Raw genomic sequence first — 25893 nt, forward strand, 5'->3', positions numbered from 1 at the left:
ACAGAACTACATAAATTTTATTGCATTATAATTCTCACCTCTCAAAATCTAGGAGAGGAATCTGTCTCTTCAAGTGCAGAATTTAAGTGCTTCTACTTTTCTTCTTTTTTTAAAAAAAGTTATCTGTACAAAGTATTTTCAGGTTCCCCAAATCCTAGAGATTTCAAAACCACAACAGCCACAATTAAGAAATGCAGTTAACATTCCAAAGGTACTCTTAAGTGCACATGGAAAAAATAATTCCAGGACTCAAAATGTGAAAAATCAAAACTTCACCGAACAAACAAAGATGCTCTCTTCATGCAATAAGGATTTAAAAATAACAATGGGGAAATATTCCAGATAAATACAATATATATTTCAGCCTATGTAACTCAGTATGATTTCTCATTTCCTTACTGCTAAGCTATTAACTTCTACAGTAAATTCAAAGTAGATTTTCTAAGCTAGAAGAGCAGTGGAAATAAATGTGCTGCTACCAGGCGAAAAACCACAGACAATATTTACTTGAGTTTGTGCTAGAAGAGTTACTATTTAAATAATATTATTTTGAGGCCAAGAACTGGGAAGAAATGCTCAGGTTTAAACTGGGGTGGGGTGAGGTAGAAGATGTTGTCCATAGAAAGTAGTGTTTTAATGGAACAATGAAACATTTGATATATCTTAGGAATTAATAATGAACTCCACAATGAGATCATTTTCAAAAGGAATTCCTTTATCCATAAACATTTTAAGTTTTTTTTTCTTTCCCAGAAGAATGATATCATACCTGGGATTTGATTCAAAAGTCAGTAGAGGTGGGGATGGGGTAGGTAATAGGTGAAAAAAGATTGCCTCGTGTTGATAATTGCTGGGTGAATGGAACATGGGGTTCAATTATACCATCTCTGTTTGTGTGTGCTTAAATTTTACCCTAATAAAAGGTTTAAAAAACAACCATTAGGTAAACTTGTACTTCAAGAATTCCCTTAGCTCATCTTTCCACTCAAATATTACTAGCAAATTGTCTTGGTCATCAAACTAATTCTTCTGAATATCAATATGAAGAGTTTTTCTCTCCCAGATGTTTTCCCCGGTTGTATCACAGAACAAAGGGATTCAACTGGAGAAGGAAGCCCTACAGAGAATTATGCATTATGATTAACAATGGTACTAAATCCAAATCAATAAAACTCTGACATAAAGACAAATTTTAAAAAGCAAATAGGGCAGTGAAGTAATAAGTATTTCACCTACCTTCCACAGTGGACACTTGAACAAGTCAAACAGACCCAAGGGCTTTTGTTGGACCGGCACACTAATAAAAAGAAAAATACACAATATACCAATTGTATCATGTTATTTCCCAATTTCTCCCCATTTTCCTGTGATTAAGTTATAAATTCCATGGCTATGTAGGAATGCTGAAGTTGCAAATCTGTGCTTTTTGAATGCATTTACACAAAATGGCTGCCTAATTAAGTTATACTGAAAAGAATTTAAATGCATGTCCACAACAGCGGCTCATTTTAATTGCTGACTCAACTCAAATAGCTTAACCACATTAAACACATATACACTTGTCTCCTTTATTACTTATTCCCTTTTGCCACAGTCTCTGACCAGTCAACGACAGTCTATTTTCCTATTAAAAAACATTTTTTTAAGTCTAGCCATTTAATCACATGTCTCTGCCACGTAAGTCATATACCACTATAAATGACAACTCTTTCGGTTTATTTACTAAGAGGCACAATGTAAGGTTACAATTAGGAAATCTAAGCCTAGTTTTGCCAAAGTAATTTTTAGTTGCATAAAATATATGACAACTGCACATAATTCTTGCTGATGGTATAATCAAGGCATTAATTATTTTAGTTGATGTATTATAGCAGTGCGGAAGGCAAGAAGGTATGGAAACAAAATATTGATTAAAATTTTGCTTGCTGTTTACTCATTCATTTTTTAATAAGTCCTATGTAAGTAACAATGATATTCAAAAGGGAGGGATAGCAAAATCACCTGGAAAGCTTTTTGAAAACACCTATGTTCTACTCAAGTATATCTACATTGGGATGGGGAAAGAAGTACAAAGAATATTTTGTGCAAAGTAGCTTCCCAGGCGACTTCCTAATACAACCCCTTGGGAACCACTAGTCAGCCTCCTAGAGGCACGGGAGGAGCACTGCAGCACAACCACACAGGATCACAGTAACCACCTAGCACGTTGTAGATGCTCAATAAATATTTGTGGAAGAGAAAGTTTAAATTTCTTAGTTTAGGATACCCATCTCTTCCAAGATCTGGTCTCTACCTACATTTCTCTTGCCCAATTCTGTATCACAACAGGCCTTTCTCACTGTTAAAAAAAAAAAATTAACCAAAACTGGAAATAAGGTGAATGGAGAACTGTAAGCCCCTTCAACGTATACTGAAACACTGTTTAATAGCTCCTCCCAAAGATAGTTAATTATAGTACCACTGACCAGTTGACCTACTTGACTAGGACCCAGATTCCACGAAGTTACAGGTAATGTAGTTTTCTAATAATTTCTGTCCAGCAGACTCCAAAGGTTATAGTTATACTACCCTGTAGGATATTAACCAATTTTGCATCTAACCTAGCAATTTTATTTCGACGCTTTTATCTTCACTGTCTACACACATTCAGTTCCCAAATACTCGTGGAGCCAGCTTTACCATCTTACTACTGGTGCCCTCATTAATGAGTTAAATAAACCTTTGACTATGTTCATCCCATATTCGTATGAGAGGACGGGACAGGAGGTGAAAATAGAAGAGCACAGTGATTCCTGCCTGAGGTACTCTACAGTTTGGCCAGCGCAGAACTTAAGTTTTGAACATGAAAGCTTTGAGTGGTGAAATCCCCTTCTACTTGCCACAGGCCTTCCCTTTTCTTAGTGCATTCATATATTTATATTCACTATCAGGGCCATCCTTGAAGGCACTGAAGGCATTTTTTACTCAACTGGGTCTAATTTTGTTACATGTGCATGTAAACCACATGACAGAAAGGTGTGGAAGAGTACCTACCAAACTGCTAAAACAACTCTGTTAGGCAGGTACTTGGGAAGACTATTGTGAGGGAGACTGCTGGCTTTTTATTTGTACTCCCCTATGGTGTTTGCCTTACAGCAATGAGAATATGATGTTTTTACAGTTTGAGGAGAAAGCCCAATAAAATGTATTTTACAAAATAAAAAGTAAACTAGTAAACAGCTCACTTGAACAGCTATTCATGGTTTGAGGTATGATTTGGAGGACTGAGATATTATGAACATTAATATTTTGTTTCTCCAGCAAAGCTTTTTTCTCTTAGTAAATATTAAGAACTTTGGGGCCAGGTGCACTGGTACATGCCTGTAGTCCCAACACTTAGGGAGGCTGAGGCAGGCAGATTGCTTGAGTCCAGGAGTTCGAGACCAGCTTTGGTAAAATGGTGAAACCCCATCTCTACGAAAAATACAAAAATTAGCCAGGTGTGGTGGCGCATGCCTGCAGTCTCAGCCACGTGGGAGGATCAATTGAGCCCAGGAAGGTGAGGCTGCAGTGAGCCATGATTGCACTACTGCACTCTAGTTTGGGTGAAAGAGCAAACCATGCCTCAAAAAAAAAGATGGATGGAAGGAAAGAAGGGAGCAGGGAGGGATGGAGGGAGGGAAGGAAGGACGACTGTAACTCAAATCTGGGAGAAAAAAACTCCTATAGGTTATTATCCTGAAATAATTACATTACAAGGTTGTGTTTTTGTTTTGTTTTGAGAAAGGATCTCACTCTGTTGCAGAGGCTGGAGTGCAGTGGCATGATCACAGGTCACTACAACCTCTGCCTCCCAGGTTCAACTGATCCTCCCACCTCAGCCTCCGGAGTAGCAGGGACTACAGGCATCTGCCACCACGCCTGGCTAATTTTCTGTTTTTCTTTTTTGGTAGAGACAGGGTCTCACTATGTTGCCTAGACTGGTTTTGAATCCCTTAGCTCAAGCAATCCTCCATGCCTCAGCCTCCCAAAGTGCCCAGATTATAGGTATGAGCCTCTGCACCTGGCCTAGGCCCAAGTTTTTAACTACCCAGAGATATTTTTTTAATTATGGAGGATTCTGCCCCTCCTTTGTACAAGGAAAAAGAAATCTAGAGCAGAATCCCCGTGACTTTGTTTTGGGTATGTTTCCTACCAAGTGTTCCTTTCTTCCTCACTCTAGGGTTGTAAACCTACACACAGTACACACAATTTGATGATCTCCTTTTCCCCACTTAAGGTGCATGAACACATTTCTTCATGTTACTGCATTTATAACAGGGTATTATAAAGCTAGTCTTATAATATCAACTATCTCACAAGGTTTTATTTTTTTTTAATTTCTCAATTCAACTACACATTTTAAAAAACCAAAAAACTCTTAAGACTGAGGAGGTCAAGAGAATGGGAAGTAACTGTTTAATTGGTATAGAGTTTATTCTGGGGTTATGAAAATGTTTAGGAACTAGACAGAGATGGTAGTTGTAAAAACAATTGTGGATATACTAAATGCCACTGAATTGTTCACTTTAAGATGGTTAATTTTATGTTATGTGAATTGTGCGTCAATTAGACAGACAGATACTTGAGAGAAAGTAAAAGGGAATAAAGTATTGACTTCCAAAATCACTGGAAATAAGTGACTGTGGACTGTGCCTTTTAATATATCTCAAAAACAAAACAAAACAAAACAAAAAAAAAACCACTTTACTACCTGCCAAGTGTGGTGGTGATTGCATCTGTAGTCCCAGCTACTTGGGAGGCTGAGGCAGAAGAATCACTTGAGCCTAGAGTTCGAGGACAGCCTGGGCAACATACAGTACTCTCTGAGGGCATAATACAGTCACACCAGATAAACATTTGAAGGCTAGAAAGATACAGAGGATAGGGTATTATGAGGGATTCTGAAGCCAATAGATGGCATTGTTTGGGGAATATTCACTCTGTTTATACAAACTTCATCCAAATCAAGAACCTTTAATGTACCCAGGACAAATATAAAATAGAATGAAAAACACTGGCTTTCAATTAAACGCTCAATTATTGTTAAGAATAGAACAGGTAATTGTACAAATCAAACAATACTACAGATAATCTTAAAACCATTTATTTTAATCACCTTTAGGGGGACTATCTTATTATAGAAGGTAGTTTCAATTTACAGATAGATGAGATTCAAAAGTTTACCTGCAGGATAAACACATCTCCCATGGAAACAGTATTAAAGGTTTCCAGGGTCGTCTGTAAAGCCCTAAATGAAACATAATATAGCTGAAATACTCATATACACGCACATACTTATACATATACCCACGCAATAAAACCACACAGTAATAAAAATATTTTAGGCTCTGAATATAGTATCTATTCAGCAAAACACAAAAATATTAAACCAAAGTGTTTATTTTTTTAATCTTAAATGCTAGTACTTGAGAGAAAGGGTGGTAAGGACAGACACTTGTGAAGGCTCAAAAAGTGAAATCTGGGAATTTATAAGGGCTCTTTAATATACCCAAACACACTTCAAGGTGATGTCAGGGAAAAGGAAGCCACGCAATTTATTTCTCACACTGTTACACTCGGCCATAGCAGTGTGATTGGGAGTCTCATAAATGAAACTCATCTTTTATTCAGATTGTAAAATTTCCTGAAACCAAGATATCCTGTCCTCCAGCAAATTTCTTCGGTTTGCTTGGATTCTTCCAACCCTGACCGCAGTGTCTCACCTCTTGGCCCAGAGGGTGGCACTAACTAGGCTCTTTTCACTGCCTCCTTTTCAGCTACAGCTTCAGAATCTTCCTCTATCCCTGTTCTCACCTCAGCCTCAAGCTCTTCAAGTTGGCAGGAGGGCCCCTTTGTATGGAGGAGATGAAGAAGCTCTATCCTCTCCTGAGCTAGAGCCATTCTCCAGAAGGTAGGAGCTATCACATATGCTGGGCCATGGGGAGGGTGGGAAGAGCCCCAGCCTCTAAAACATGCCTTAGACTCAAGTCTTTCTCCTAAAACCACCTAAACATTTAACTCTCCTGAAAACCAGATAACTGAAGGCGCACAAAGGCATCTAAGTGACCTAGAGGTCAAAAGTGGTTTAGTCCATGCTATACTTCCAAAAGGAAGGGCAGGATGGCCCTTTATCAAGAGAGACCAGAGCAGAAACCGGGGAGTTCTGTGCCTATAGAGGCCTAGTTACACATGAATCTTTTCAGGTTGTGTTCACAAGAAAAGGAGCTCTTAGAACAAAAGCACATCCACACTGAATATGTTATTTTTACATAGCCACTGATCTTCAATATCCTCTTAGTATGCATATAGAGAATCTCATAATAGAGGATATTTGATATTCGAGGCCTACCAACAAGTCTGGAATTCTAAATTTTTGGACAAAAGGTCATACATGACTGCTTATGGCACAACTTCATCACTGTCTCTACACAGAATAGTTTAAGCACACAGCACGGACAGGTAAGCCATTTACAGTGCATCCATTATTCACCAGCTATTTCAATTGGGAGAGAAGGCGCTTTATCTTCTCGAGAATTCAGAAAGAAGAGGAGGATCAGATGACCGAGATTCTAGTACTGGCTCTACCATTACTAGCTACATAAGAGAGAACATCACTACCATTCTGGGTCTATTTCCTTAGTGTAAAATGAAGAGTAGGTGATGATCACGTTCCCTCTAAATTACAAAATTATTCAAAGAACATGCTGGGCACAGTGGCTCACACCTGTAATCACAGCACTTTGGGAGGTCAAGGTGGGAGGACTGCTTGAGCCCAGGAGTTCGAGACCAGCCTAGGCAACACAGGGAAACCCCATATCTACTAAAAATAAAAAAAAGATTAGGCGGGCATGGTGGTGCACACCTGTGGTCTCAGCTACTCCAGAGGCTGAGGCGGGAGAATCCTGTGAGCCCAGGAAGTCAAGGCTCCAGTGAGCTGAGATCACACCACTACACTCCAGCCTGGGTGACAAAGCAAGACCCTGTCTCAAAATAAAATAATTTAGAGAACATAAGGATTGGCAAAAGTTAGATGAAACAATCATATCATCCTCCTCCATAAATAAAATTCTTCCAACTCTGCTTTCTACCTAAGTCTCTTAAAAGGCTTAACAAAAATATTAACTGCTAATGTAGGATAATTTCCTAAAACAATGGTTTTCAAGTTTTTCTTGCCTCCCATCATCCCTGAGACACAAACACATTCCTACCACATTGCCCATCAGTAATAGCAACTCACTGCAACAAGAGCGTGGGAAGTGCGTGGAATCATCGTTCAGGATCATTACAGACAAATATGCTGCCACAACAGTGAAACTCAGAAACCACCCCCCTATACCATTTTTAAAGTGCAACACTCTAAAAATATTAGCAAACCATAAGGAAACATCTAGGATATGTTTTTTAAGCAAGTTCATTTTCATTTAGTTAACATTTATATGGTACATCCTGTGTGCTATAAACAGGTGCTATTTAATCCTCTACACTCCAATGAGGTACAGACCATTATTTGGCCTGTTTTACAGATGAGGAAACTGAGGCACAGAGAAGTAATGTAATTTGCTACATTACTAAGTGATAAGGCTGCAAATTAAACGCACAGAGTGTTTCAAGGAACTGACTGTTACAAAGCAGTCATCCAAGAGACTGAAACTTTTGTTTTAAAAAGATAACATGCTATGTGTTTCTGAGTCTATATGTGTATTACATATCTGCATGTAAGTTTTTTTTTATTTTATTTTACTTTACTTTATTTTATTTTATGTTGTGTTATGTTATGTTATGTTATGTTATGTTATGTTATGTTATGTTATGTTATTTTAGTAGAGACCTGGTTTCACCATGTTGGCCAGGCTGCTCTCGAACTTTTTTTTTTTTTTTTTTTATACTTTAAGTTCTAGGGTACATGTGCATAACGTGCAGGTTTGTTACATATGTATACTTGTGCCATGTTGGTGTGCTGCACCCATCAACTCGTCAGCACCCATCAATTCATCATTTATATCATGTATAACTCCCAATGCAATCCCTCCCCCCTCCCCATGATAGGCCCCAGTGTGTGATGTTCCCCTTCCCGAGTCCAAGTGATCTCATTGTTCAGTTCCCACCTATGAGTGAGAACATGCGGTGTTTGGTTTTCTCTTCTTGTGATAGTTTGCTAACAATGATGGTTTCCAGCTGCATCCATGTCCCTACAAAGGACGCAAACTCATCCTTTTTTATGGCTGCATAGTATTCCATGGTGTATATGTGCCACATTTTCTTAATCCAGTCTGTCACAGATGGACATTTGGGTTGATTCCAAGTCTTTGCTATTGTGAATAGTGCCGCAATAAACATACGTGTGCATGTGTCTTTGCAGTAGAATAATTTATAATCCTTTGGGTATATACCCAGTAGTGGGATGGCTGGGTCATATGGTACATCTAGTTCTAGATCCTTGAGGAATTGCCATCCTGTTTTCCATAATGGTTGAACTAGTTTACAATCCCACCAACAGTGTAAAAGTGTTCCTATTTCTCCACATCCTCTCCAACACCTGTTGTTTCCTGACTTTTGAATGATTGCCATTCTAACTGGTGTGAGATGGTATCTCATTGTGGTTTTGATTTGCATTTCTCTGATGGCCAGTGATGATGAGCATTTTTTCATGTGTCTGTTGGCTGTATGAATGTCTTCTTTTGAGAAATGTCTGTTCATATCCTTTGCCCACTTTTTGATGGGGTTGTTTTTTTCTTGTATATTTGTTTGAGTTCTTTGTAGATTCTGGATATTAGCCCTTTGTCAGATGAGTAGATTGCAAAAATTTTCTCCCATTCTGTAGGTTGCCTGTTCACTCTGATGGTAGTTTCTTTTGCTGTGCAGAAGCTCTTTAGTTTCATTAGATCCCATTTGTCAATTTTGGCTTTTGCTGCCATTGCTTTTGGTGTTTTAGACATGAAGTCCTTGCCCATGCCTATGTCCTGAATGGTACTACCTACATTTTCTTCTAGGGTTTTTATGGTATTAGGTCTAACATTTAAGTCTCTAATCCACCTTGAATTAATCTTCGTATAAGGAGTAAGGAAAGGATCCAGTTTCAGCTTTCTACTTATGGCTAGCCAATTTTCCCAGTACCATTTATTAAATAGGGAATCCTTTCCCCATTTCTTGTTTCTCTCAGGTTTGTCAAAGATCAGATGGCTGTAGATGTGTGGTATTATTTCTGAGGACTCTGTTCTGTTCCATTGGTCTATATCTCTGTTTTGGTACCAGTACCATGCTGTTTTGGTTACTGTAGCCTTGTAGTATAGTTTGAAGTCAGGTAGCGTTGACGCCTCCAGCTTTGTCCTTTTGACTTAGGATTGTCTTGGCAATGCGGGCTCTTTTTTGGTTCCATATGAACTTTAAAGCAGTTTTTTCCAATTCTGTGAAGAAAGTCATTGGTAGCTTGATGGGGATGGCATTGAATCTATAAATAACCTTGGGCAGTATGGCCATTTTCACGATATTGATTCTTCCTATCCATGAGCATGGTATGTTCTTCCATTTGTTTGTGTCCTCTTTGATTTCACTGAGCAGTGGTTTGTAGTTCTCCTTGAAGAGGTCCTTTACATCCCTTGTAAGTTGGATTCCTAGGTATTTTATTCTCTTTGAAGCAATTGTGAATGGAAGTTCACTCATGATTTGGCTCTCTGTTTGTCTGTTACTGGTGTATAAGAATGCTTGTGATTTTTGCACATTAATTTTGTATCCTGAGACTTTGCTGAAGTTGCTTATCAGCTTAAGGAGATTTTGGGCTGAGACAATGGGGTTTCCTAAATATACAATCATGTCATCTGCAAACAGGGACAATTTGACTTCTTCTTTTCCTAACTGGATACCCTTGATTTCTTTCTCTTGCCTGATTGCCCTAGCCAGAACTTCCAACACTATGTTGAATAGGAGTGGTGAGAGAGGGCATCCCTGTCTTGTGCCAGTTTTCAAAGGGAATTTTTCCAGTTTTTGCCCATTCAGTATGATATTAGCTGTGGGTTTGTCATAAATGGCTCTTATTATTTTGAGGTACGTTCCATCAATACCAAATTTATTGAGCGTTTTTAGCATGAAGGGCTGTTGAATTTTGTCAAAAGCCTTTTCTGCATCTATTGAGATAATCGTGTGGTTCTTGTCTTTGGTTCTGTTGATATGCTGGATTACGTTTATTGATTTGCGAATGTTGAACCAGCCTTGCATCCCAGGGATGAAGCCCACTTGATCATGGTGGATAAGCTTTTTGATGTGCTGCTGAATCTGGTTTGCCAGTATTTTATTGAGGATTTTTGCATCAATGTTCATCAGGGATATTGGTCTAAAATTCTCTTTTTTTGTTGTGTCTCTGCCAGGCTTTGGTATCAGGATGATGTTGGCCTCATAAAATGAGTTAGGGAGGATTCCCTCTTTTTCTATTGATTGGAATAGTTTCAGAAGGAATGGTACCAGCTCCTCCTTGTACCTCTGGTAGAATTCAGCTGTGAATCCATCTGGTCCTGGACTTTTTTTGGTGAGTAGGCTATTAATTATTGCCTCAATTTCAGAGCCTGCTATTGGTCTATTCAGGGATTCAACTTCTTCCTGGTTTAGTCTTGGAAGAGTGTAAGTGTCCAGGAAATTATCCATTTCTTCTAGATTTTCTAGTTGATTTGCGTAGAGGTGTTTATAGTATTCTCTGATGGTAGTTTGTATTTCTGTGGGGTCGGTGGTGATATCCCCTTTACCATTTTTTATTGCGTCTATTTGATTCCTCTCTCTTTTCTTCTTTATTAGTCTTGCTAGCAGTCTGTCAATTTTCTTGATCTTTTCAAAAAACCAACTCCTGGATTCATTGATTTTTTTGGAGGGTTTTTTGTGTCTCTATCTCCTTCAGTTCTGCTCTGATCTTAGTCATTTCTTGCCTTCTGCTAGCTTTTGAATGTGTTTGCTCTTGCCTCTCTAGTTCTTTTAATTGTGATGTTAGAGTGTCAATTTTAGATCTTTCCTGCTTTCTCTTGTGGGCATTTAGTGCTATAAATTTCCCTCTACACACTGCTTTAAATGTGTCCCAGAGATTCTGGTATGTTGTATCTTTGTTCTCATTGGTTTCAAAGAACATCTTTATTTCTGCCTTCATTTCGTTATGTACCCAGTAGTCATTCAGGAGCAGGTTGTTCAGTTTCCATGTAGTTGAGCGGTTTTGATTGAGTTTCTTAGTCCTGAGTTCTAGTTTGATTGCACTGTGGTCTGAGAGACAGTTTGTTATAATTTCTGTTCTTTTACATTTGCTGAGGAGTGCTTTACTTCCAATTATGTGGTCAATTTTGGAATAAGTGCGATGTGGTGCTGAGAAGAATGTATATTCTGTTGATTTGGGGTGGAGAGTTCTATAGATGTCTATTAGGTCCGCTTGGTGCAGAGATGAGTTCAATTCCTGGATATTCTTGTTAACTTTCTGTCTCGTTGATCTGTCTAATGTTGACAGTGGAGTGTTGAAGTCTCCCATTATTATTGTATGGGAGTCTAAGTCTCTTCGTAAGTTTCTAAGGACTTGCTTTATGAATCTGGGTGCTCCTGTATTGGGTGCATATATATTTAGGAGAGTTAGCTCTTCCTGTTGAATTGATCCCTTTACCATTATGTAATGGCCTTCTTTGTCTCTTTTGATCTTTGATGGTTTAAAGTCTGTTTTATCAGAGACTAGGATTGCAACCCCTGCTTTTTTTTGTTCTCCATTTGCTTGGTAGATCTTCCTCCATCCCTTTATTTTGAGCCTATGTATGTCTCTGCATGTGAGATGGGTCTCCTGAATACAGCAGACTGATGGGTCTTGACTCTTTATCCAGTTTGCCAGTCTGTGTCTTTTAATTGGAGCATTTAGTCCATTAACATTTAAGGTTAATATTGTTATGTGTGAACTTGATCCTGCCATTATGATATTAACTGGTTATTTTGCTCGTTAGTTGATGCAGTTTCTTCCTAGCCTCGATGGTCTTTACATTTTGGCATGTTTTTGCAATGGCTGGTACCGGTTGTTCCTTTCCATGTTTAGGGCTTCCTTCAGGGTCTCTTGTAAGGCAGGCCTGGTGGTGACAAAATCTCTAAGCATTTGCTTATCTGTAAAGGATTTTATTTCTCCTTCACTTATGAAACTTAGTTTGGCTGGATATGAAATTCTGGGTTTAAAATTCTTTTCTTTAAGAATGTTGAATATTGGCCCCCACTCTCTTCTGGCTTGCAGAGTTTCTGCCGAGAGATCTGCTGTTAGTCTGATGGGCTTCCCTTTGTGGGTAACCCGACCTTTCTCTCTGGCTGCCCTTAAGATTTTTTCCTTCATTTCAACTTTGGTGAATCTGGCAATTATGTGTCTTGGAGTTGCTCTTCTGGAGGAGTATCTTTGTGGCGTTCTCTGTATTTCCTGAATTTGAATGTTGGCCTGCCCTACTAGGTTGGGGAAGTTCTCCTGGATGATATCCTGAGGAGTGTTTTCCAACTTGGTTCCATTTTCCCCCTCACTTTCAGGCACCCCAATCAGATGTAGATTTGGTCTTTTTACATAATCCCATACTTCTTGCAGGCTTTGTTCATTTCTTTTTCTTTCTTTTCTTTTGGTCTCTCTTCTCACTTCATTTCATTCATTTGATCCTCAATCGCTGATACTCTTTCTTCCAGTTGATCAAGTCGGTTACTGAAGCTTGTGCATTTGTTACGTTATTTCTCGTGTCATGGTTTTCATCTCTGTCATTTCGTTTATGACCTTCTCTGCATTAATTAGTCTCGCTGTCAATTCTTCCACTCTTTTTTCAAGATTTTTAGTTTCTTTGCGCTGGGTACGTAATCCCTCCTTTAGCTCTGAGAAGTTTGATGGACTGAAGCCTTCTTCTCTCATCTCGTCAAAGTCATTCTCTGATCAGCTTTGATCTGTTGCTGGCGATGGGCTGCGCTCCTTTGCAGGGGGAGATGCACTCTTATTTTTTGAATTTCCAGCTTTTCTGCCCTGCTTTTTCCCCATCTTTGTGGTTTTATCTGTCTCTGGTCTTTGATGATGGTGACGTACTGATGGGGTTTTGGTATAGGTGTCCTTCCTGTTTGATAGTTTTCCTTCTAGCAGTCAGGACCCTCAGCTGTAGGTCTGTTGGAGATTGCTTGAGGTCCACTCCAGACCCTGTTTGCCTGGGTATCAGCAGCAGAGGTTGCCGAAGATAGAATATTGCTGAACAGCGAGTGTACCTGTCTGATTCTTACTTTGGAAGCTTCCTCTCAGGGGTGTACTCCACCCTGTGAGGTGTGGGGTGTCAGACTGCCCCTAGTGGGGGATGTCTCCCAGTTAGGCTACTCAGGGGTCAGGGACCCACTTGAGCAGGCAGTCTGTCCGTTCTCAGATCTCAACCTCCGTGTTGGGAGATCCACTGCTCTCTTCAAAGCTGTCAGACAGAGTCGTTTGCGTCTGCACAGGTTCTGCTGCCTTTTTGTTGTTGTTTTTTTTTTTTTTTAGCTGTGCCCTGTCCCCAGAGGTGGAGTCTACAGAGACAGGCAGGTTTCCTTGAGCTGCTGTGAGCTCCACCCAGTTCGAGCTTCCCAGCGGCTTTGTTTACCTACTTAAGCCTCAGCAATGGCGGGCGCCCCTCCCCCAGCCTCGCTGCTGCCTTGCGGTTAGATCGCAGACTGCTGTGTTAGCAATGAGGGAGGCTCCGTGGGCGTGGGACCCTCCTGGCCAGGTGTGGGATATATTCTCCTGGTGTGCCTGTTTGCTTAAAGCGCAATATTGGGGTGGGAGTTACCCGATTTTCCAGGTGCTGTGTGTCTCAGTTCCCCTGGCTAGGAAAAGGGATTCCCTTCCCCCTTGCGCTTCCCAGGTGAGGCGATGCCTCGCCCTGCTTCAGCTCTCGCTGGTCGGGCTGCAGCAGCTGACCAGCACCGATTGTCCGGCACTCCCTAGTGAGATGACCCCAGTATCCTCAGTTGAAAATGCAGAAATCACCGGTCTTCTGTGTCGCTCGCGCTGGGAGTTGGAGACTGGAGCTGTTCCTATTTGGCCATCTTGCTCCGCCCCTGTAAGTTTTTTAAAGACTAGAAATAACTGTTATCAGTTATGTAAAAGGAATGAGAAGGGGACGGGAGCCACTATACTGTTTAAAGTTTTTCAAACAGTGTCATTTCTTTTATAATAATAATTAAATTTAAAGTGTTTTAAATTTAAATATACTGGTATTATAAAGTTGTCCTAATAAAATGAACTTATTCTGAATTTTCAAGAGTGAGTGGAAAGTTAAATCAAAATCCAGGGATATAACTCTATGGATCTGTAAAACTACAATCAACAAAAATTTTGAAATTTTGCAGCAGTTATTAAAACACACAAACACACCGTGAAAGTATCAATAGTAAAAGTGTTATTCCTCTTAAAACTGGAGGATAGTCCGGCATCATCATAAAAACTCTATAAATATTCCAGTACATGTAAGTAAAAATATATTCCAGACAGACCTAACTTACCTTCCAAATGAAACATTTTTAGATACTTAAGAGCAAGACAAAATCTTCTGTACACTGTAAATCCTCTCTGAACTGCATGTTCACAAGCCTATTCCATGCTAAAAGTTGAGAAGTCTCTTCTATCTATAACTTGAATCCCTTGAAATTATTAGGGGGAGGAGTTGGTAAAGTTACAAAAAGAGAGCAAGAACTGAGCCGTAATGTAATCCAGAAAAGAAGGAATCAAGCTACACGAAGCAACTGCCAAGGTGCCCAAGCAGCCCGAGTGCAGCCAAAATCAGTGTCTGATGTCTCCCCAGCCCCGACAATGCTGCTTATTCTGAGAGTGGATGGTTAGGGTTCCCAGGGAACAGGGCAACAAGAGAGTTCTCATAAAGGGCAACGGGAGGTACTCAGGGCCAAAGCGGTGACCAATGCAGAGCTCAGGAAGCCAACCAGAGGTCCCAATACTGGGGAGGAGACCAGGCATGAGCACCAAATCCAAAGTGGTCAGAAGTGGCAGCCTGGGACTCAAGGCCAAGATCACAGAACCAAGACTTCAGGTCCAAGGCAGGAAAGATAAAATTATGAAGCAAAGCTTATCTTGGTTGCCTTTCTACTTTCCCACAAAAAAATTTCCCACTTTCCTCTTTTGCCTCTATCCCTGTCTTATTTCTGACAACCAGTCTCTTCTGAATCATTAGATAAGCAGACTTACATTTGCTGGTAAAGTCAGTTCAGCATTTATCATAACAATCCTCTCCTTTTTGCTTAATGGCTAATGGTAGATTAAAGATGGCCACAAATTCTTTGACATTCTTCCCATGGAGAGACAGGTTTATATCCTCATTCTCTGAATCTGGGCAGGCTCTGTGACTGTCCTGACACACTGAATATGGCAGAAGTGGTTCTATGTCAACCTGCAACTCCAGGCCTTCTGAAATGCACAGCTCCCTCTTGCTATCGCTTGAAATGCTTGCTCTTGGGAAAGCCAGTTGCTGTGTCAGAAGTCTAATTACCCAGAGACCAACATGCTGAGAGAAGCCCAAACCATGTGCAGGGAGACTGGGGAGATTATGACACCACTGGGGGACAGAGAGGCACCACAGAGCATAGAGGTACCAGACAGGTAAGTTAAGAAGACTCTGGAACATCATCTTCCAAAGTGTCTTCTTAACGCAAAGAGTCTGTTAACTCTGTGAGCCCATGTTCTCCACCTGATGCAATCCCAGCCAAGTTCTTCCTGAATTCTTGGCCCGCAAAATTATAAGCAAAATAAAATGGTTGCTTTAGGTTTCTAGGATGTATGGCTATTTGTTATGCAGCAACACATAACCAGACCACCACTTACAGAGGGAGCAGTACCAGTGACGCAGCACCATCCACAACCACCAAACAACTCACTGGAATGACTGACCTGTTGTTTAGGAAAAGTGAGGATGGAAAAGAAACTTCAAAAGGTTTTGTCCAGTAGGATTCAAAGCTATCCAACGACTATACTATTCTCTCTACAACAGAAGTAGCGACAGTAAAGACTTGATATTTATCTTCAACTAAGCTGTAATTGTCCTTTGGACTAAATCTTTCTGTATCACATCAATATTTTAATACTTCAAATCTAGGTGTGCCACCTCTACCTCAGGACAACCTAATCCTCGACCACAAACATCATTCCTAACAATAACTCAGTAAGTTTAAAACCTTCAAATTGTCAGAGGCACTATTTCCACAGAAATCCCAAATTCTAGGTAAAGACCCTTAAGAAAGTGCCATAAACAGTGGCAGAAATCCCTTTTCTCTTCATTAAAAGGCACAAAGCCTTATCTTTCATTCCTTTTGCTTCTTTGGATTATGTTACTTAACGAGCATTCTAGGAAACCCCAGGTTTTACTGAAGGTTGACTTGAAAAAATGCTTCTAAACAATTATGAGAGTTGAGAACATTACTAATTCTGTTTATATTTCTCTTTACCCCAAGAGTTCTGACATATTCCTCAGCCAGCATGACTTGATCCCCATTATGCCCAGAAATGCCTGATCTCAGGCCTTTGTAGCTGGAACTACTCCCAATTTTCTCACAAAATTCCTAGCAAATTGTTCCACAACTGACCTAAAAAGGAAGGGGCACAGTGACCAGGAAACTCTGCCCCACATTGTTTTGGTTGAACCAGGCAAATTCCTTTATCACCTGGCCTTGAACCCTTCCAGAAGAATTCCTTCCCTCTTTTACACAAAAATGTACCAAACAGAATGAGTTGCCTTTGTAGGAATTTGTTCCTCCGTAGACTCAAAATAAATATGATACAGGTCATGTGACATAATGAACCAAGCACGGGCTTCAGAACCAACTGTCTTAAAGTTGTAGCTCTACCATTTTAGTCTATGACCTTAAGCTAAGTTCGTTTCAGAGCCTGCATCCTCTCTGTAAAATGGGTCAAATTCCACCTTCTACCTCACATGGCTATGGTAAGGATTTCACGAGACAAACTACATAAAGTGCACACAGCACAGGGCCTAATCAATGCAAAGCACTCAGTGAATGTCAGTTCCACTCCCTCAAACTCCTCCTATACCAGACCTAAAATTAAATTATATTCAAAACATCAAATACTCAATTTTAATAAGCTTATTTCAAAATTGATGTAACTATTATAACCACCTTAAATGTCAGAATCATTGAATTTTATGTATCCAGTGTAAAATACTTCAGGAAAAATGCATTTAAGAAGCATATTTTAAGAGATAAGATTTAGATAACAGAATGGCATTTAAGTACAGAAGCAACTCAAGTGTCAAAACTTTATTAGAATACATCAAACTCAGAAGTATTCAGAAGAGACATTAAATCCTGGTTCACTAATCTAATCAACCAAAATATACCCTGGGTATCTACTTCATTTAGTTCACTGCCAGTACATTATCAGTATAGCAATGAATAAAATGTCAAAATTCAAACGAACAAAGATGCTAAGTCCATTAAGATGAACTGTCCCATATTCCAATATCCAATAAAATGGGGTTACAAGCCAAGTCACTTAGAAATATATTTTAATTTCTAACTTTTGTTTTAGCAAAGAGGTGAGTAAGAATTTCATATCACACCAGATTAAATATACGGTTATCAGCTTATTTTTATGGACAAGTAGGTTTTAACCTCTACCCTAAATAATTCAATTCCTCTTCACTCTATTACCTGGTTCTATTTAAGGAGCAATATCTTTGGTTCTTAGAGGCTAATTTTGAGACTGTGCTCTGGCCTACCTTCCCAACCTTTCCCATATCAGGGCACACACAGAAAACAGTATCTGTACGACATATGCACATTAACTGAAGAGGTTTCTCACAGCCAGAAATGATTTGTCTGGGAGCACAGCCACCTCTAGGCTGAGGGGATCATTTATTTCAACACATATGTAATCCATTTGTGGCCCCTCTGACAGGAAGCTATGCTAGCCAACCTTTTACATGGTTATCTAGCAATGCAGGAGGATGTCTCCCGTCTACTCCAATGTTCACTAGCTGGAACAAAAGACTAGATATCATTAATCGCTGAGAGGGCTGGGCACAGTGGCTCATGCCTGTAATCCCAATACTTTGGAGGCCATGGCAGGAGGATTGCTTGAGACCAGGAGTTCTAGATCGGCCTGGGAAACATAGTGAGACCTCATCTCTACAATGGGAAAATAACTTGAGCATGGAAGGTAAGGGTTGCTGTGAGCTGAGATAGCGCCACTGCACTCCAGTCTGGGCAACAAAACAAGATCCTGTCTCAAACAAACAAATCACCAGCAGCATCATCTGGGAATCCAAGATGCCATTCCTCTGACGATCTACAGTTCATAACCATCAATCCTCTGAGGCCTATTAGAGAAAACAGATGCTGAAATCCTTATTTCTATCCCATGTAGAATTATCTTGTCCTACTGCCATTCTATAACTCCAGGGAGTGACCAGTCAACAGTTCAGCATGAAGGAACCTACTGTGAATTAAATTAAATGTAAGCGAGAAGTATCCGAAATAGCTGGTCTGAGCTGAGGTGGCAGAAGAGCACTGATGAGTGTGTACAAGGAACAGTTAACTGCTTAAAATGAACCCTGACCCAGGGTCTATGATCAGCTTCTACTTGACGAAAAATGTCCCCAAGGCTACTTCCAGCTCTCTAATTTCAAGGTTTCCCAACAGAAAAATAATTACGATAGATAAGTATTACACTTCAACAGCCTTGGATACATTTGTAATACCGCAGTGGAAGGGAAGTTTGGAGTAGGCAGACAAATAGCTTGAAGTATTATCTTATATATTACTGCTCACACAATTAAAAAGTTAATTTTTTTGTATGTTCTTCCCTGAAGATACCTGATAATATAAAAATATCTTTGTACAAGGGTATTAACTGCTGCATTATTTGTAACTACAAATATTGGAAACAACCTAAATGCCCACACACAGGAGACGGGTTGAATTCACTGTGGCACACCTGCAAATGAAGTACTAGAAGCTGTTTTAAGAAAGAGAATAAGGAAAATTCCTACAAACATGGAGTGACATCCAGGATAGACAGCCAAATGAAAAAAACGAAGTCCAAAAGATGTATTTAGTTTGCTATCTTTTGTGGGGGGGGGGGCGAAAATACCCATCTGCTTTCTTTACAAAAAGAAACACAGGAAAGATCAATCAGAAATTAATGAAATCGGTTATCTACAGGGGGTGGGTAGGAATGAGTGGCAGGCATTAGTAGTCATACTGTTTAGTACAGCTTTTTGTATAGTTTTAACTTTTGGAACCATGACAATGTTTTATATACTCAAAAAGCAAAATAAAATCAGTAAGGATGAGATTTTAAAAATCTAAACTGGGGCCAGGCACGGTGGCTCACACCTGCAATCCTAGCACTTTGGGAGGCCAAGGTGGGCAGATTACTGGAGGTCAGGGGTTCGAGACCAGCCTGCCAACATGGTGAAACCCCGTCTCTACTAAAAATACAAAAATTAGCCAGGCATGGTGGCCCACGCTTGTAATCCCAGCCACTCAGGAGGCTGAGGCAGGAGAACTGACTGACCCCGGGAGGCGGAGTAGTGAGCCGCGACTGTGCCACTGCATTCCAGCCTGGGTACAAGAGCAAAACTCCACCTCAAAAAAAAACAAAAACAAAAACAAAAAAAACCAAAAAAAAACTAAAATGGAAATCAAACACAAACAAATGAACAAATTTTATGTCAAATAAGTGTATTAAAAGGGAGACTAAAACTAAACCAAGTAACTTTTTAACATAGTACTTTTTTATGTTGTCAGTATACAGACAAAAAGAACTGTAAACAAGTTTGAACTCTAGTTATAAGGGGTTTTCTTTACAATGGTGTGGTTCTTACAATTCTGGAACTATATTCTCTGATTATAGAATTGAGCAAATGAGTACGTACTCGTAGATAATGGGAACCAGGTTCTTACTGTTGGAGAAAGGTGTTACAAATATGAAAGGGGGCAAGACGAGGCCTGTGGTGTTGAATGAAATTGTAGGTATCAATGTAAAATCATGGTGATAAACACACAAATACACACAGACATAAACAGATGTAGATATGTTTATTTATTTACTTATATTCCTTAGCTCTACTGTGCTGAGAGATTTTAGTTTATAAACATTATTCCCAGCCAGAAAGAATGAGGGCTACTTGGAGAAATGGCTAATTCCTAGGCTGGAACAGGCTAAGTACAAGATGAGCCTGGAACATCTTATGCCAGAAAGTAAGAAAGGGCTCAAAGAATGATGGCGCGTGTACAAATTACAGCTTAAGGGTGCTCCCACCAGCCAAATATAAGCTAATTTGAGCCTCGAAATAAATAATAAGAGTACCTTAGAATAAAAAAAAAATCGATGAGTCCTTATTAAGTAAGCAAATTAATAGTAAGCAGGAGAGAAAGTTCTTTCTTACAGTAGAATGCAAACTAACGTGTAGAAGAATTATGAGTCAGAAAATCATCACCTTGCAATCATCCTACTAATAACTGATTCACGCAAGAACCATCAATGGATGTGAAACTATTGGATAAAACTTTGGTAAGAAACAGGGTATATACATAATCTAAAAACATTTCCCACAAATTACTTCTTTTTTTTTTTTTTTTTTTTGAGACGGAATCTCGCTCTGTCGCCTGGGCTGGAGTGCAGTGACCGGATTTCAGCTTACTGCAAGCTCCGCCTCCCGGGTTTACGCCATTCTCCTGCCTCAGCCTCCCAAGTAGCTGGGACTACAGGCGCCCGCCACCTCACCCGGCTAGCTTTTTGTATTTTTTAGTAGAGACGGGGTTTCACCATGTTAGCCAGGATGGTCTCGAACTCCTGACCTCATGATCCGCCCGTCTCGGCCTCCCAAAGTGCTGGGATTATGGGCTTGAGCCACCGCGCCCGGCCCCACAAATTACTTCTTAATAACAAAGGAGAAAATAGTAACTTTATAGCCAATTAACCTACCAAATATTACCTTAATAAATTAATCAAAGTTAGTATCACCAAAAACAAGACAGACCAATTCTTGATATGATGTCAGAGAAGACAGAACATTACTTCTGCGGTATTCCTACCAAAAATGCATTAACAGAATCTAATCATGAAGAAACCTCTGAAAACTCAAACTGAACAACATGATTTATGAAATAACTGAAATGAACTCTTCAAAAATACCAAGACATTATGATGTTGGCTGTGGGTTTAGAATAAGGAAAAAAAAAAAAAGCCAAAAGCCAAGACATGAAAAACGAAGGCTGAGGAACTACTGGAGATGAAAGAAAACTCAAGAGTTATGACAACTAAATATAACACGTGATCCTTGATTAGATCCAGGGTGGCTGGGGAAGTAAACAGAAAGGAGTAATAGCTATGAAGGCCATTGTTGGGACAATTGAGGAAACCTGAACATGGAACGTGCATTAGGTAACAGCATTCTATCAGTATCAAATGTCCGGACTTGACCAATATTCTGTGCTGATTGAAAAGAAAAACCTGGCCAGGCGCGGTGGCTCATGCCTGTAATCCCAACACTTTGGGAGGCTGAGGTGGGCGGATCACGAGGTCAGGAGATCGAGACCATCCTGGTTATAACACGGTGAAACCCCATCTCTACTAAAAATACAAAAAATTAGTGGGGTGTGGTGGCGGGCGCCTGTAGTGTCAGTTACTCGGGAGGCTGAGGCAGGAGAATGGCGTGAACCCGGGAGGCGGAGCTTGCAGTGAGCTGAGGTCGCACCACTGCAGTCCAGCCTGGGCGACAGAGTGAGACACCCTCTCAAAAAAAAAAAGAAAAGAAAAGAAAAGAAAGACCTGTTCTCGGGAAAAAACATAACTATGGATAAAGGAGTGTTATATCTGTAAATTAATTAGGGGAAATATATAAACAGAGGGTACATATATACATGATAAAACAAATGAGGCAAAATGTGAACGACTGGCAAATCTAAGTACACGGAAGTTCTTTTTACGTACTATTCTTAGCAGTGCTTCTGAGTATAAAGTTATATCAAAATCAAAAGTCTTTTTAAATTTTGAGATTAAAAATCTGTGTTCTTTACTTCCAATTAACAGTTTTTAAAAACTAAAACACAAGGGAGAAGGTTAAATTACCAATGTACAGAGCCAAAAATCTTATAAACCTGGCACTAACTTCCCTTCATTAACGAACGATGAACTAGTCCAATAAAAGTATTAAAACGCATTAACTGCAGTAGTCCCAATGACCTTACAACTTTCTTTCGCAGGCATACATCTATCCAAAGTCTGGCCTGTGGTCGGGCTTTCCAAGAAAGGTCGAACCCCCTGGCTTGCCTATTTTCTCTGCTAACTCTGATAATAGCAAAAATATTTTGTTCTGTTTATCAGAGAAGGTAAACCTGAATATAACTTTTATTCAAATAATGTAAAATTTCAGTTCAGTGATTTAACTCTGAGTAACTAATAAGATGCATTTCTGACAGGGCAAAACATTTTGCCCTAAAAACTGGATCACAAATGACATACATTTAAAAATGGACACCAAACTAAACGTGGCAGACAAATTCTCACTTAGCTCCTCTCCCACCTAAGACCCACTTAAATGACAATAAAGGAAAAAAATAGATACAAACCCACAAAGATAAAAAGAACATGTGAGGTAACCAAAGCAGACAAAAGATTTCAACAGGTTTTTGGAAGTGAGAAAGAAGTTAGGGGAGCAATAACAATCTTAGTAGTGCAGAGGAAGCTACAGCCTAAGTGTCAGCCAGGAAGAATGCAGATGGGAGGAGCTCTAGGTACAGGGACACAGCAGGCAGCAGGTAAGGACATGACTGAACACGAGATTAGGGGCTCTAAGGACAACTGAGTCATGGAACTTCTGCAATCTGATCTCAGAACATGAGTGGCCAGGTGCACACCTCCCAGAGGGAAGACCGAAAAACTCAATGGTACCAGAAAAAATTCTCAGCACAGATATGAGTGTCTTCCTCCAATGAAGAAGGTGACTTGCTCCCCACCTCACAGTGAAGCCGACTGTGGACAAGCTCCACCCAGTTACAAAGCTTTTTATAAGAAAAAGTTCACTGTTATATGAAAAGACAAAGACAAAACAGATCTTTACAGAAAATCTCCAATCTGAAAGAATCATTTTAAAAAGAAAAAGATGAACCCAGGACAAATAGAAACCACACAGGGAGCACAGCAAAACTTCAAAACCAACACACTCTGAACTGCTGGAGTGGTGAGTAGATAATGCAAAACAATAGCAAGAGGATATGTGAAAAAGGAATGACCGGGAAACGAGAAAGAGCTCTTAAAAATTTTAATTACAATGATCAAAATTCAACAGAAGGGAGGTAAGAAAAAATATCAAGGAAATATACCAGAAACTAGAACCAAAAGGCAAAGAAATAAGAAAATCAGAGACTCCACCCGGGACACCCAACATCCAACTAATAAGAGTTCCAGAAAGAAAAAAAGAACAAATTGGGGGATATAAATGTATGCGGGGAGGAGCACACTATCAAACTTATAATGCAAAAAAATGTCTTTTAACTCAAGGATGTGAACCTCTACATAAAAAGTCCCTTCAGGCCGGGCGCGGTGGCTCAAGCCTGTAATCCCAGCACTTTGGGAGGCCGAGACGGGTGGATCACGAGGTCAGGAGATCAAGACCATCCTGGCTAATCCGGTGAAACCCCGTCTCTACTAAAAATACAAAAAACTAGCCGGGCGAGGTGGCGGGCGCCTGTAGTCCCAGCTACTCCGGAGGCTGAGGCAGGAGAATGGCGTGAACCCGGGAGGCGGAGCTTGCAGTGAGCTGAGATCGGGCCACTGCACTCCAGCCTGGGCGACAGAGCGAGACTCCGTCTCAAAAAAAAAAAAAAAAAAAAAAAAAAAGTCCCTTCAGTTCCCATTAAAAATAAAAGAAAATAAAAGAAAAACTACCCATGACCAGACATATTTTGAAATTTCAGAATACTGAGGATAAAAAGAATACCCTAAAGAATTCTAGGAAAAAGAATAAAAGGACGTATATGAAGGAGGAAATCAGGAAGGCATCAGGTTTCTCAACAGTAATACTGGAAGCCTAGAAACAAACCAACAATGCCTTTAAAACTCTAAAGGAAAATTATTTTCTTACTAATATTCTCTATTCAGCCAAGCAATCAAGTATAAAAGTAAAATAAAAATGTCAGACTTGCAAGGGGTCAAAAATTTACCTCCCTTAATGTGCCATGGAATTAAAGAAAAAAAAAATTTACCTCCTGTGAGAAGGGAGCTTGATGTACTCCAGCAAACAATGAAATAAACCAAGAAAAAGAAGACATGGGATCCAAGAAATAAGCGATCTAATATTATAAGAGAACAACAGAGGGAAAAACAGGATAAAAACCGTCCAGTAGTAGGCCTGGAGAACAACTATTTCAAATGAGAGCAGAGGTCAGAGGGCTCTGGAAAGATGTTTAGAAAAGAGTTAGTGCTTGGAGATTATCTAATCTGTTGAACGGGTTGGAAATAATATTCATAGACCTCTGACAGGTTTAAAGGAACATTTAAGAGAAAATGTGTGTAAGGTAAACTAAGTAATTTTTAAAAGACGCAATTATTAACTCATGAAAAAATGAAATGTTGGACAAGAAAGAAAAATTAATCACTATAGTAACCAAAATATGTAATCTAATTATATTGGGCAGTGGAGAGACCGAAGGGCAAGCAGTGCAAACACTGAAGTCTTCATTTACCACAGCAAGATATCAAGGAGTAATACCTAAAAATGGCAAATTAAGAAATAACAGAGCATTGGTTAGAATTATGCAGGTAAATATGAGACAGAAAGCTAAATAGAGCTTACAGAGATTGTCTGTGGACAGCAGGACTGAGAGTGGAGGCGAGGAAGACTACAATTCTATTTTAAGCCCTTTGATACTATTACCTGTCTCTTTATATTTCAGAAATGTGTATTACTGTTCTGAAAACATGCATTGATCTTCAAATAGTAAATTGATGTAACACTCATATCAATTCATGAAATTGCTCAATTTTTATCTTTTTTATAAAACAGTCTAAAATATATTACACAGCATAAAAATTAGAATAGCAGTTTATCATTGAGGGTCAGACATCTACTGAATTCCTTATTGCCACTATAGAGTTAATGATATGTGTCCTCCACTAGCAAATGTAATTTCAAAGCTGGCCAAAATTTGTCATCTATATGTTAAGAGATTCAGACACCTACAGAGCTGAAGAAGAGAGGGGCATCTGGTCCTGCTGACTTCCCACACAGAGGCAAATTCTGTCCAAGGGGCTGCCCCCAACCCCCAACTGGCTCTAGCATTTTATTCTATTTTTAAATGGATTCCTTACGTTTTCACCATGAATGGAAACAACATATAGAAACAATGTATTGTGAAACAACATATTCTCAAAAACTGTAATGCAGTAAACAAATTTGTTATGATTCCTTCTACCACAAATTCAGACTTATTCAGACCTATTTTGGTGAAAAACACCTAATGAAGCTATTACGCTACTCTTGATCTTCATTTTAAATACTGGAACTGTGCTCCTCCTACTTCTAAATGAGGGGAAAGGACAGCGGGAGGAAGGATTAAAAACCACTCAAGCCAAAGCAGATTACTAAATCAGAGTTAAAATGGGCCATTTTTGCCTTTGGAAGACCAGACACAAATATCTACAAAAAATTATTAGGAGCTCAAATTGTTTCAAAAATAACTTTCCCTCTTTCCCTATGAAGCTGATCATAAAGAAATTAAAAACAAAAGCCATGAACTATTTAAAAATTCTGACTTCTAATATCTTCATTTATTTAATACAGCAAGATCTGATGCAATTCCATGCTGTTGCCAACAACCTGAGTAAGCACGTCCATGGTGAAACAGTAGTGGCACTTCAAA

General features: G+C 39.5%; 1 protein-coding gene across 4 annotated transcripts in view; it reads right to left on the reverse strand.

Moving 5' to 3' along the window:
- The window catches only part of USP3 (ubiquitin specific peptidase 3), a 94571-nt gene that overhangs the window by 58506 nt on the left and 10172 nt on the right, over positions 1 to 25893 (reverse strand). Inside the window, exons 2-4 of one of the 4 annotated variants that reach the window (XM_030929958.1) lie at positions 4733 to 4885; positions 1237 to 1297; positions 39 to 154 (exon numbers count right to left, since the gene is read on the reverse strand). Coding sequence is in view for 2 of the 4 variants with exons in the window: in XM_030929956.1 (XP_030785816.1) it covers positions 1237 to 1297; positions 4733 to 4757 (86 nt within the window). In the remaining 2 variants the exon portion in view is untranslated. The remainder of the gene's footprint in view (positions 1 to 38; positions 155 to 1236; positions 1298 to 4732; positions 4886 to 25893) is intronic. The other 3 variants (XM_030929956.1, XM_030929957.1, XM_030929955.1) reach the window with 3 other exon arrangements.

Source organism: Rhinopithecus roxellana, chromosome 5 (assembly GCF_007565055.1).
Source record: "Rhinopithecus roxellana isolate Shanxi Qingling chromosome 5, ASM756505v1, whole genome shotgun sequence".
NCBI classification, from domain to species: domain Eukaryota; kingdom Metazoa; phylum Chordata; class Mammalia; order Primates; family Cercopithecidae; genus Rhinopithecus; species Rhinopithecus roxellana.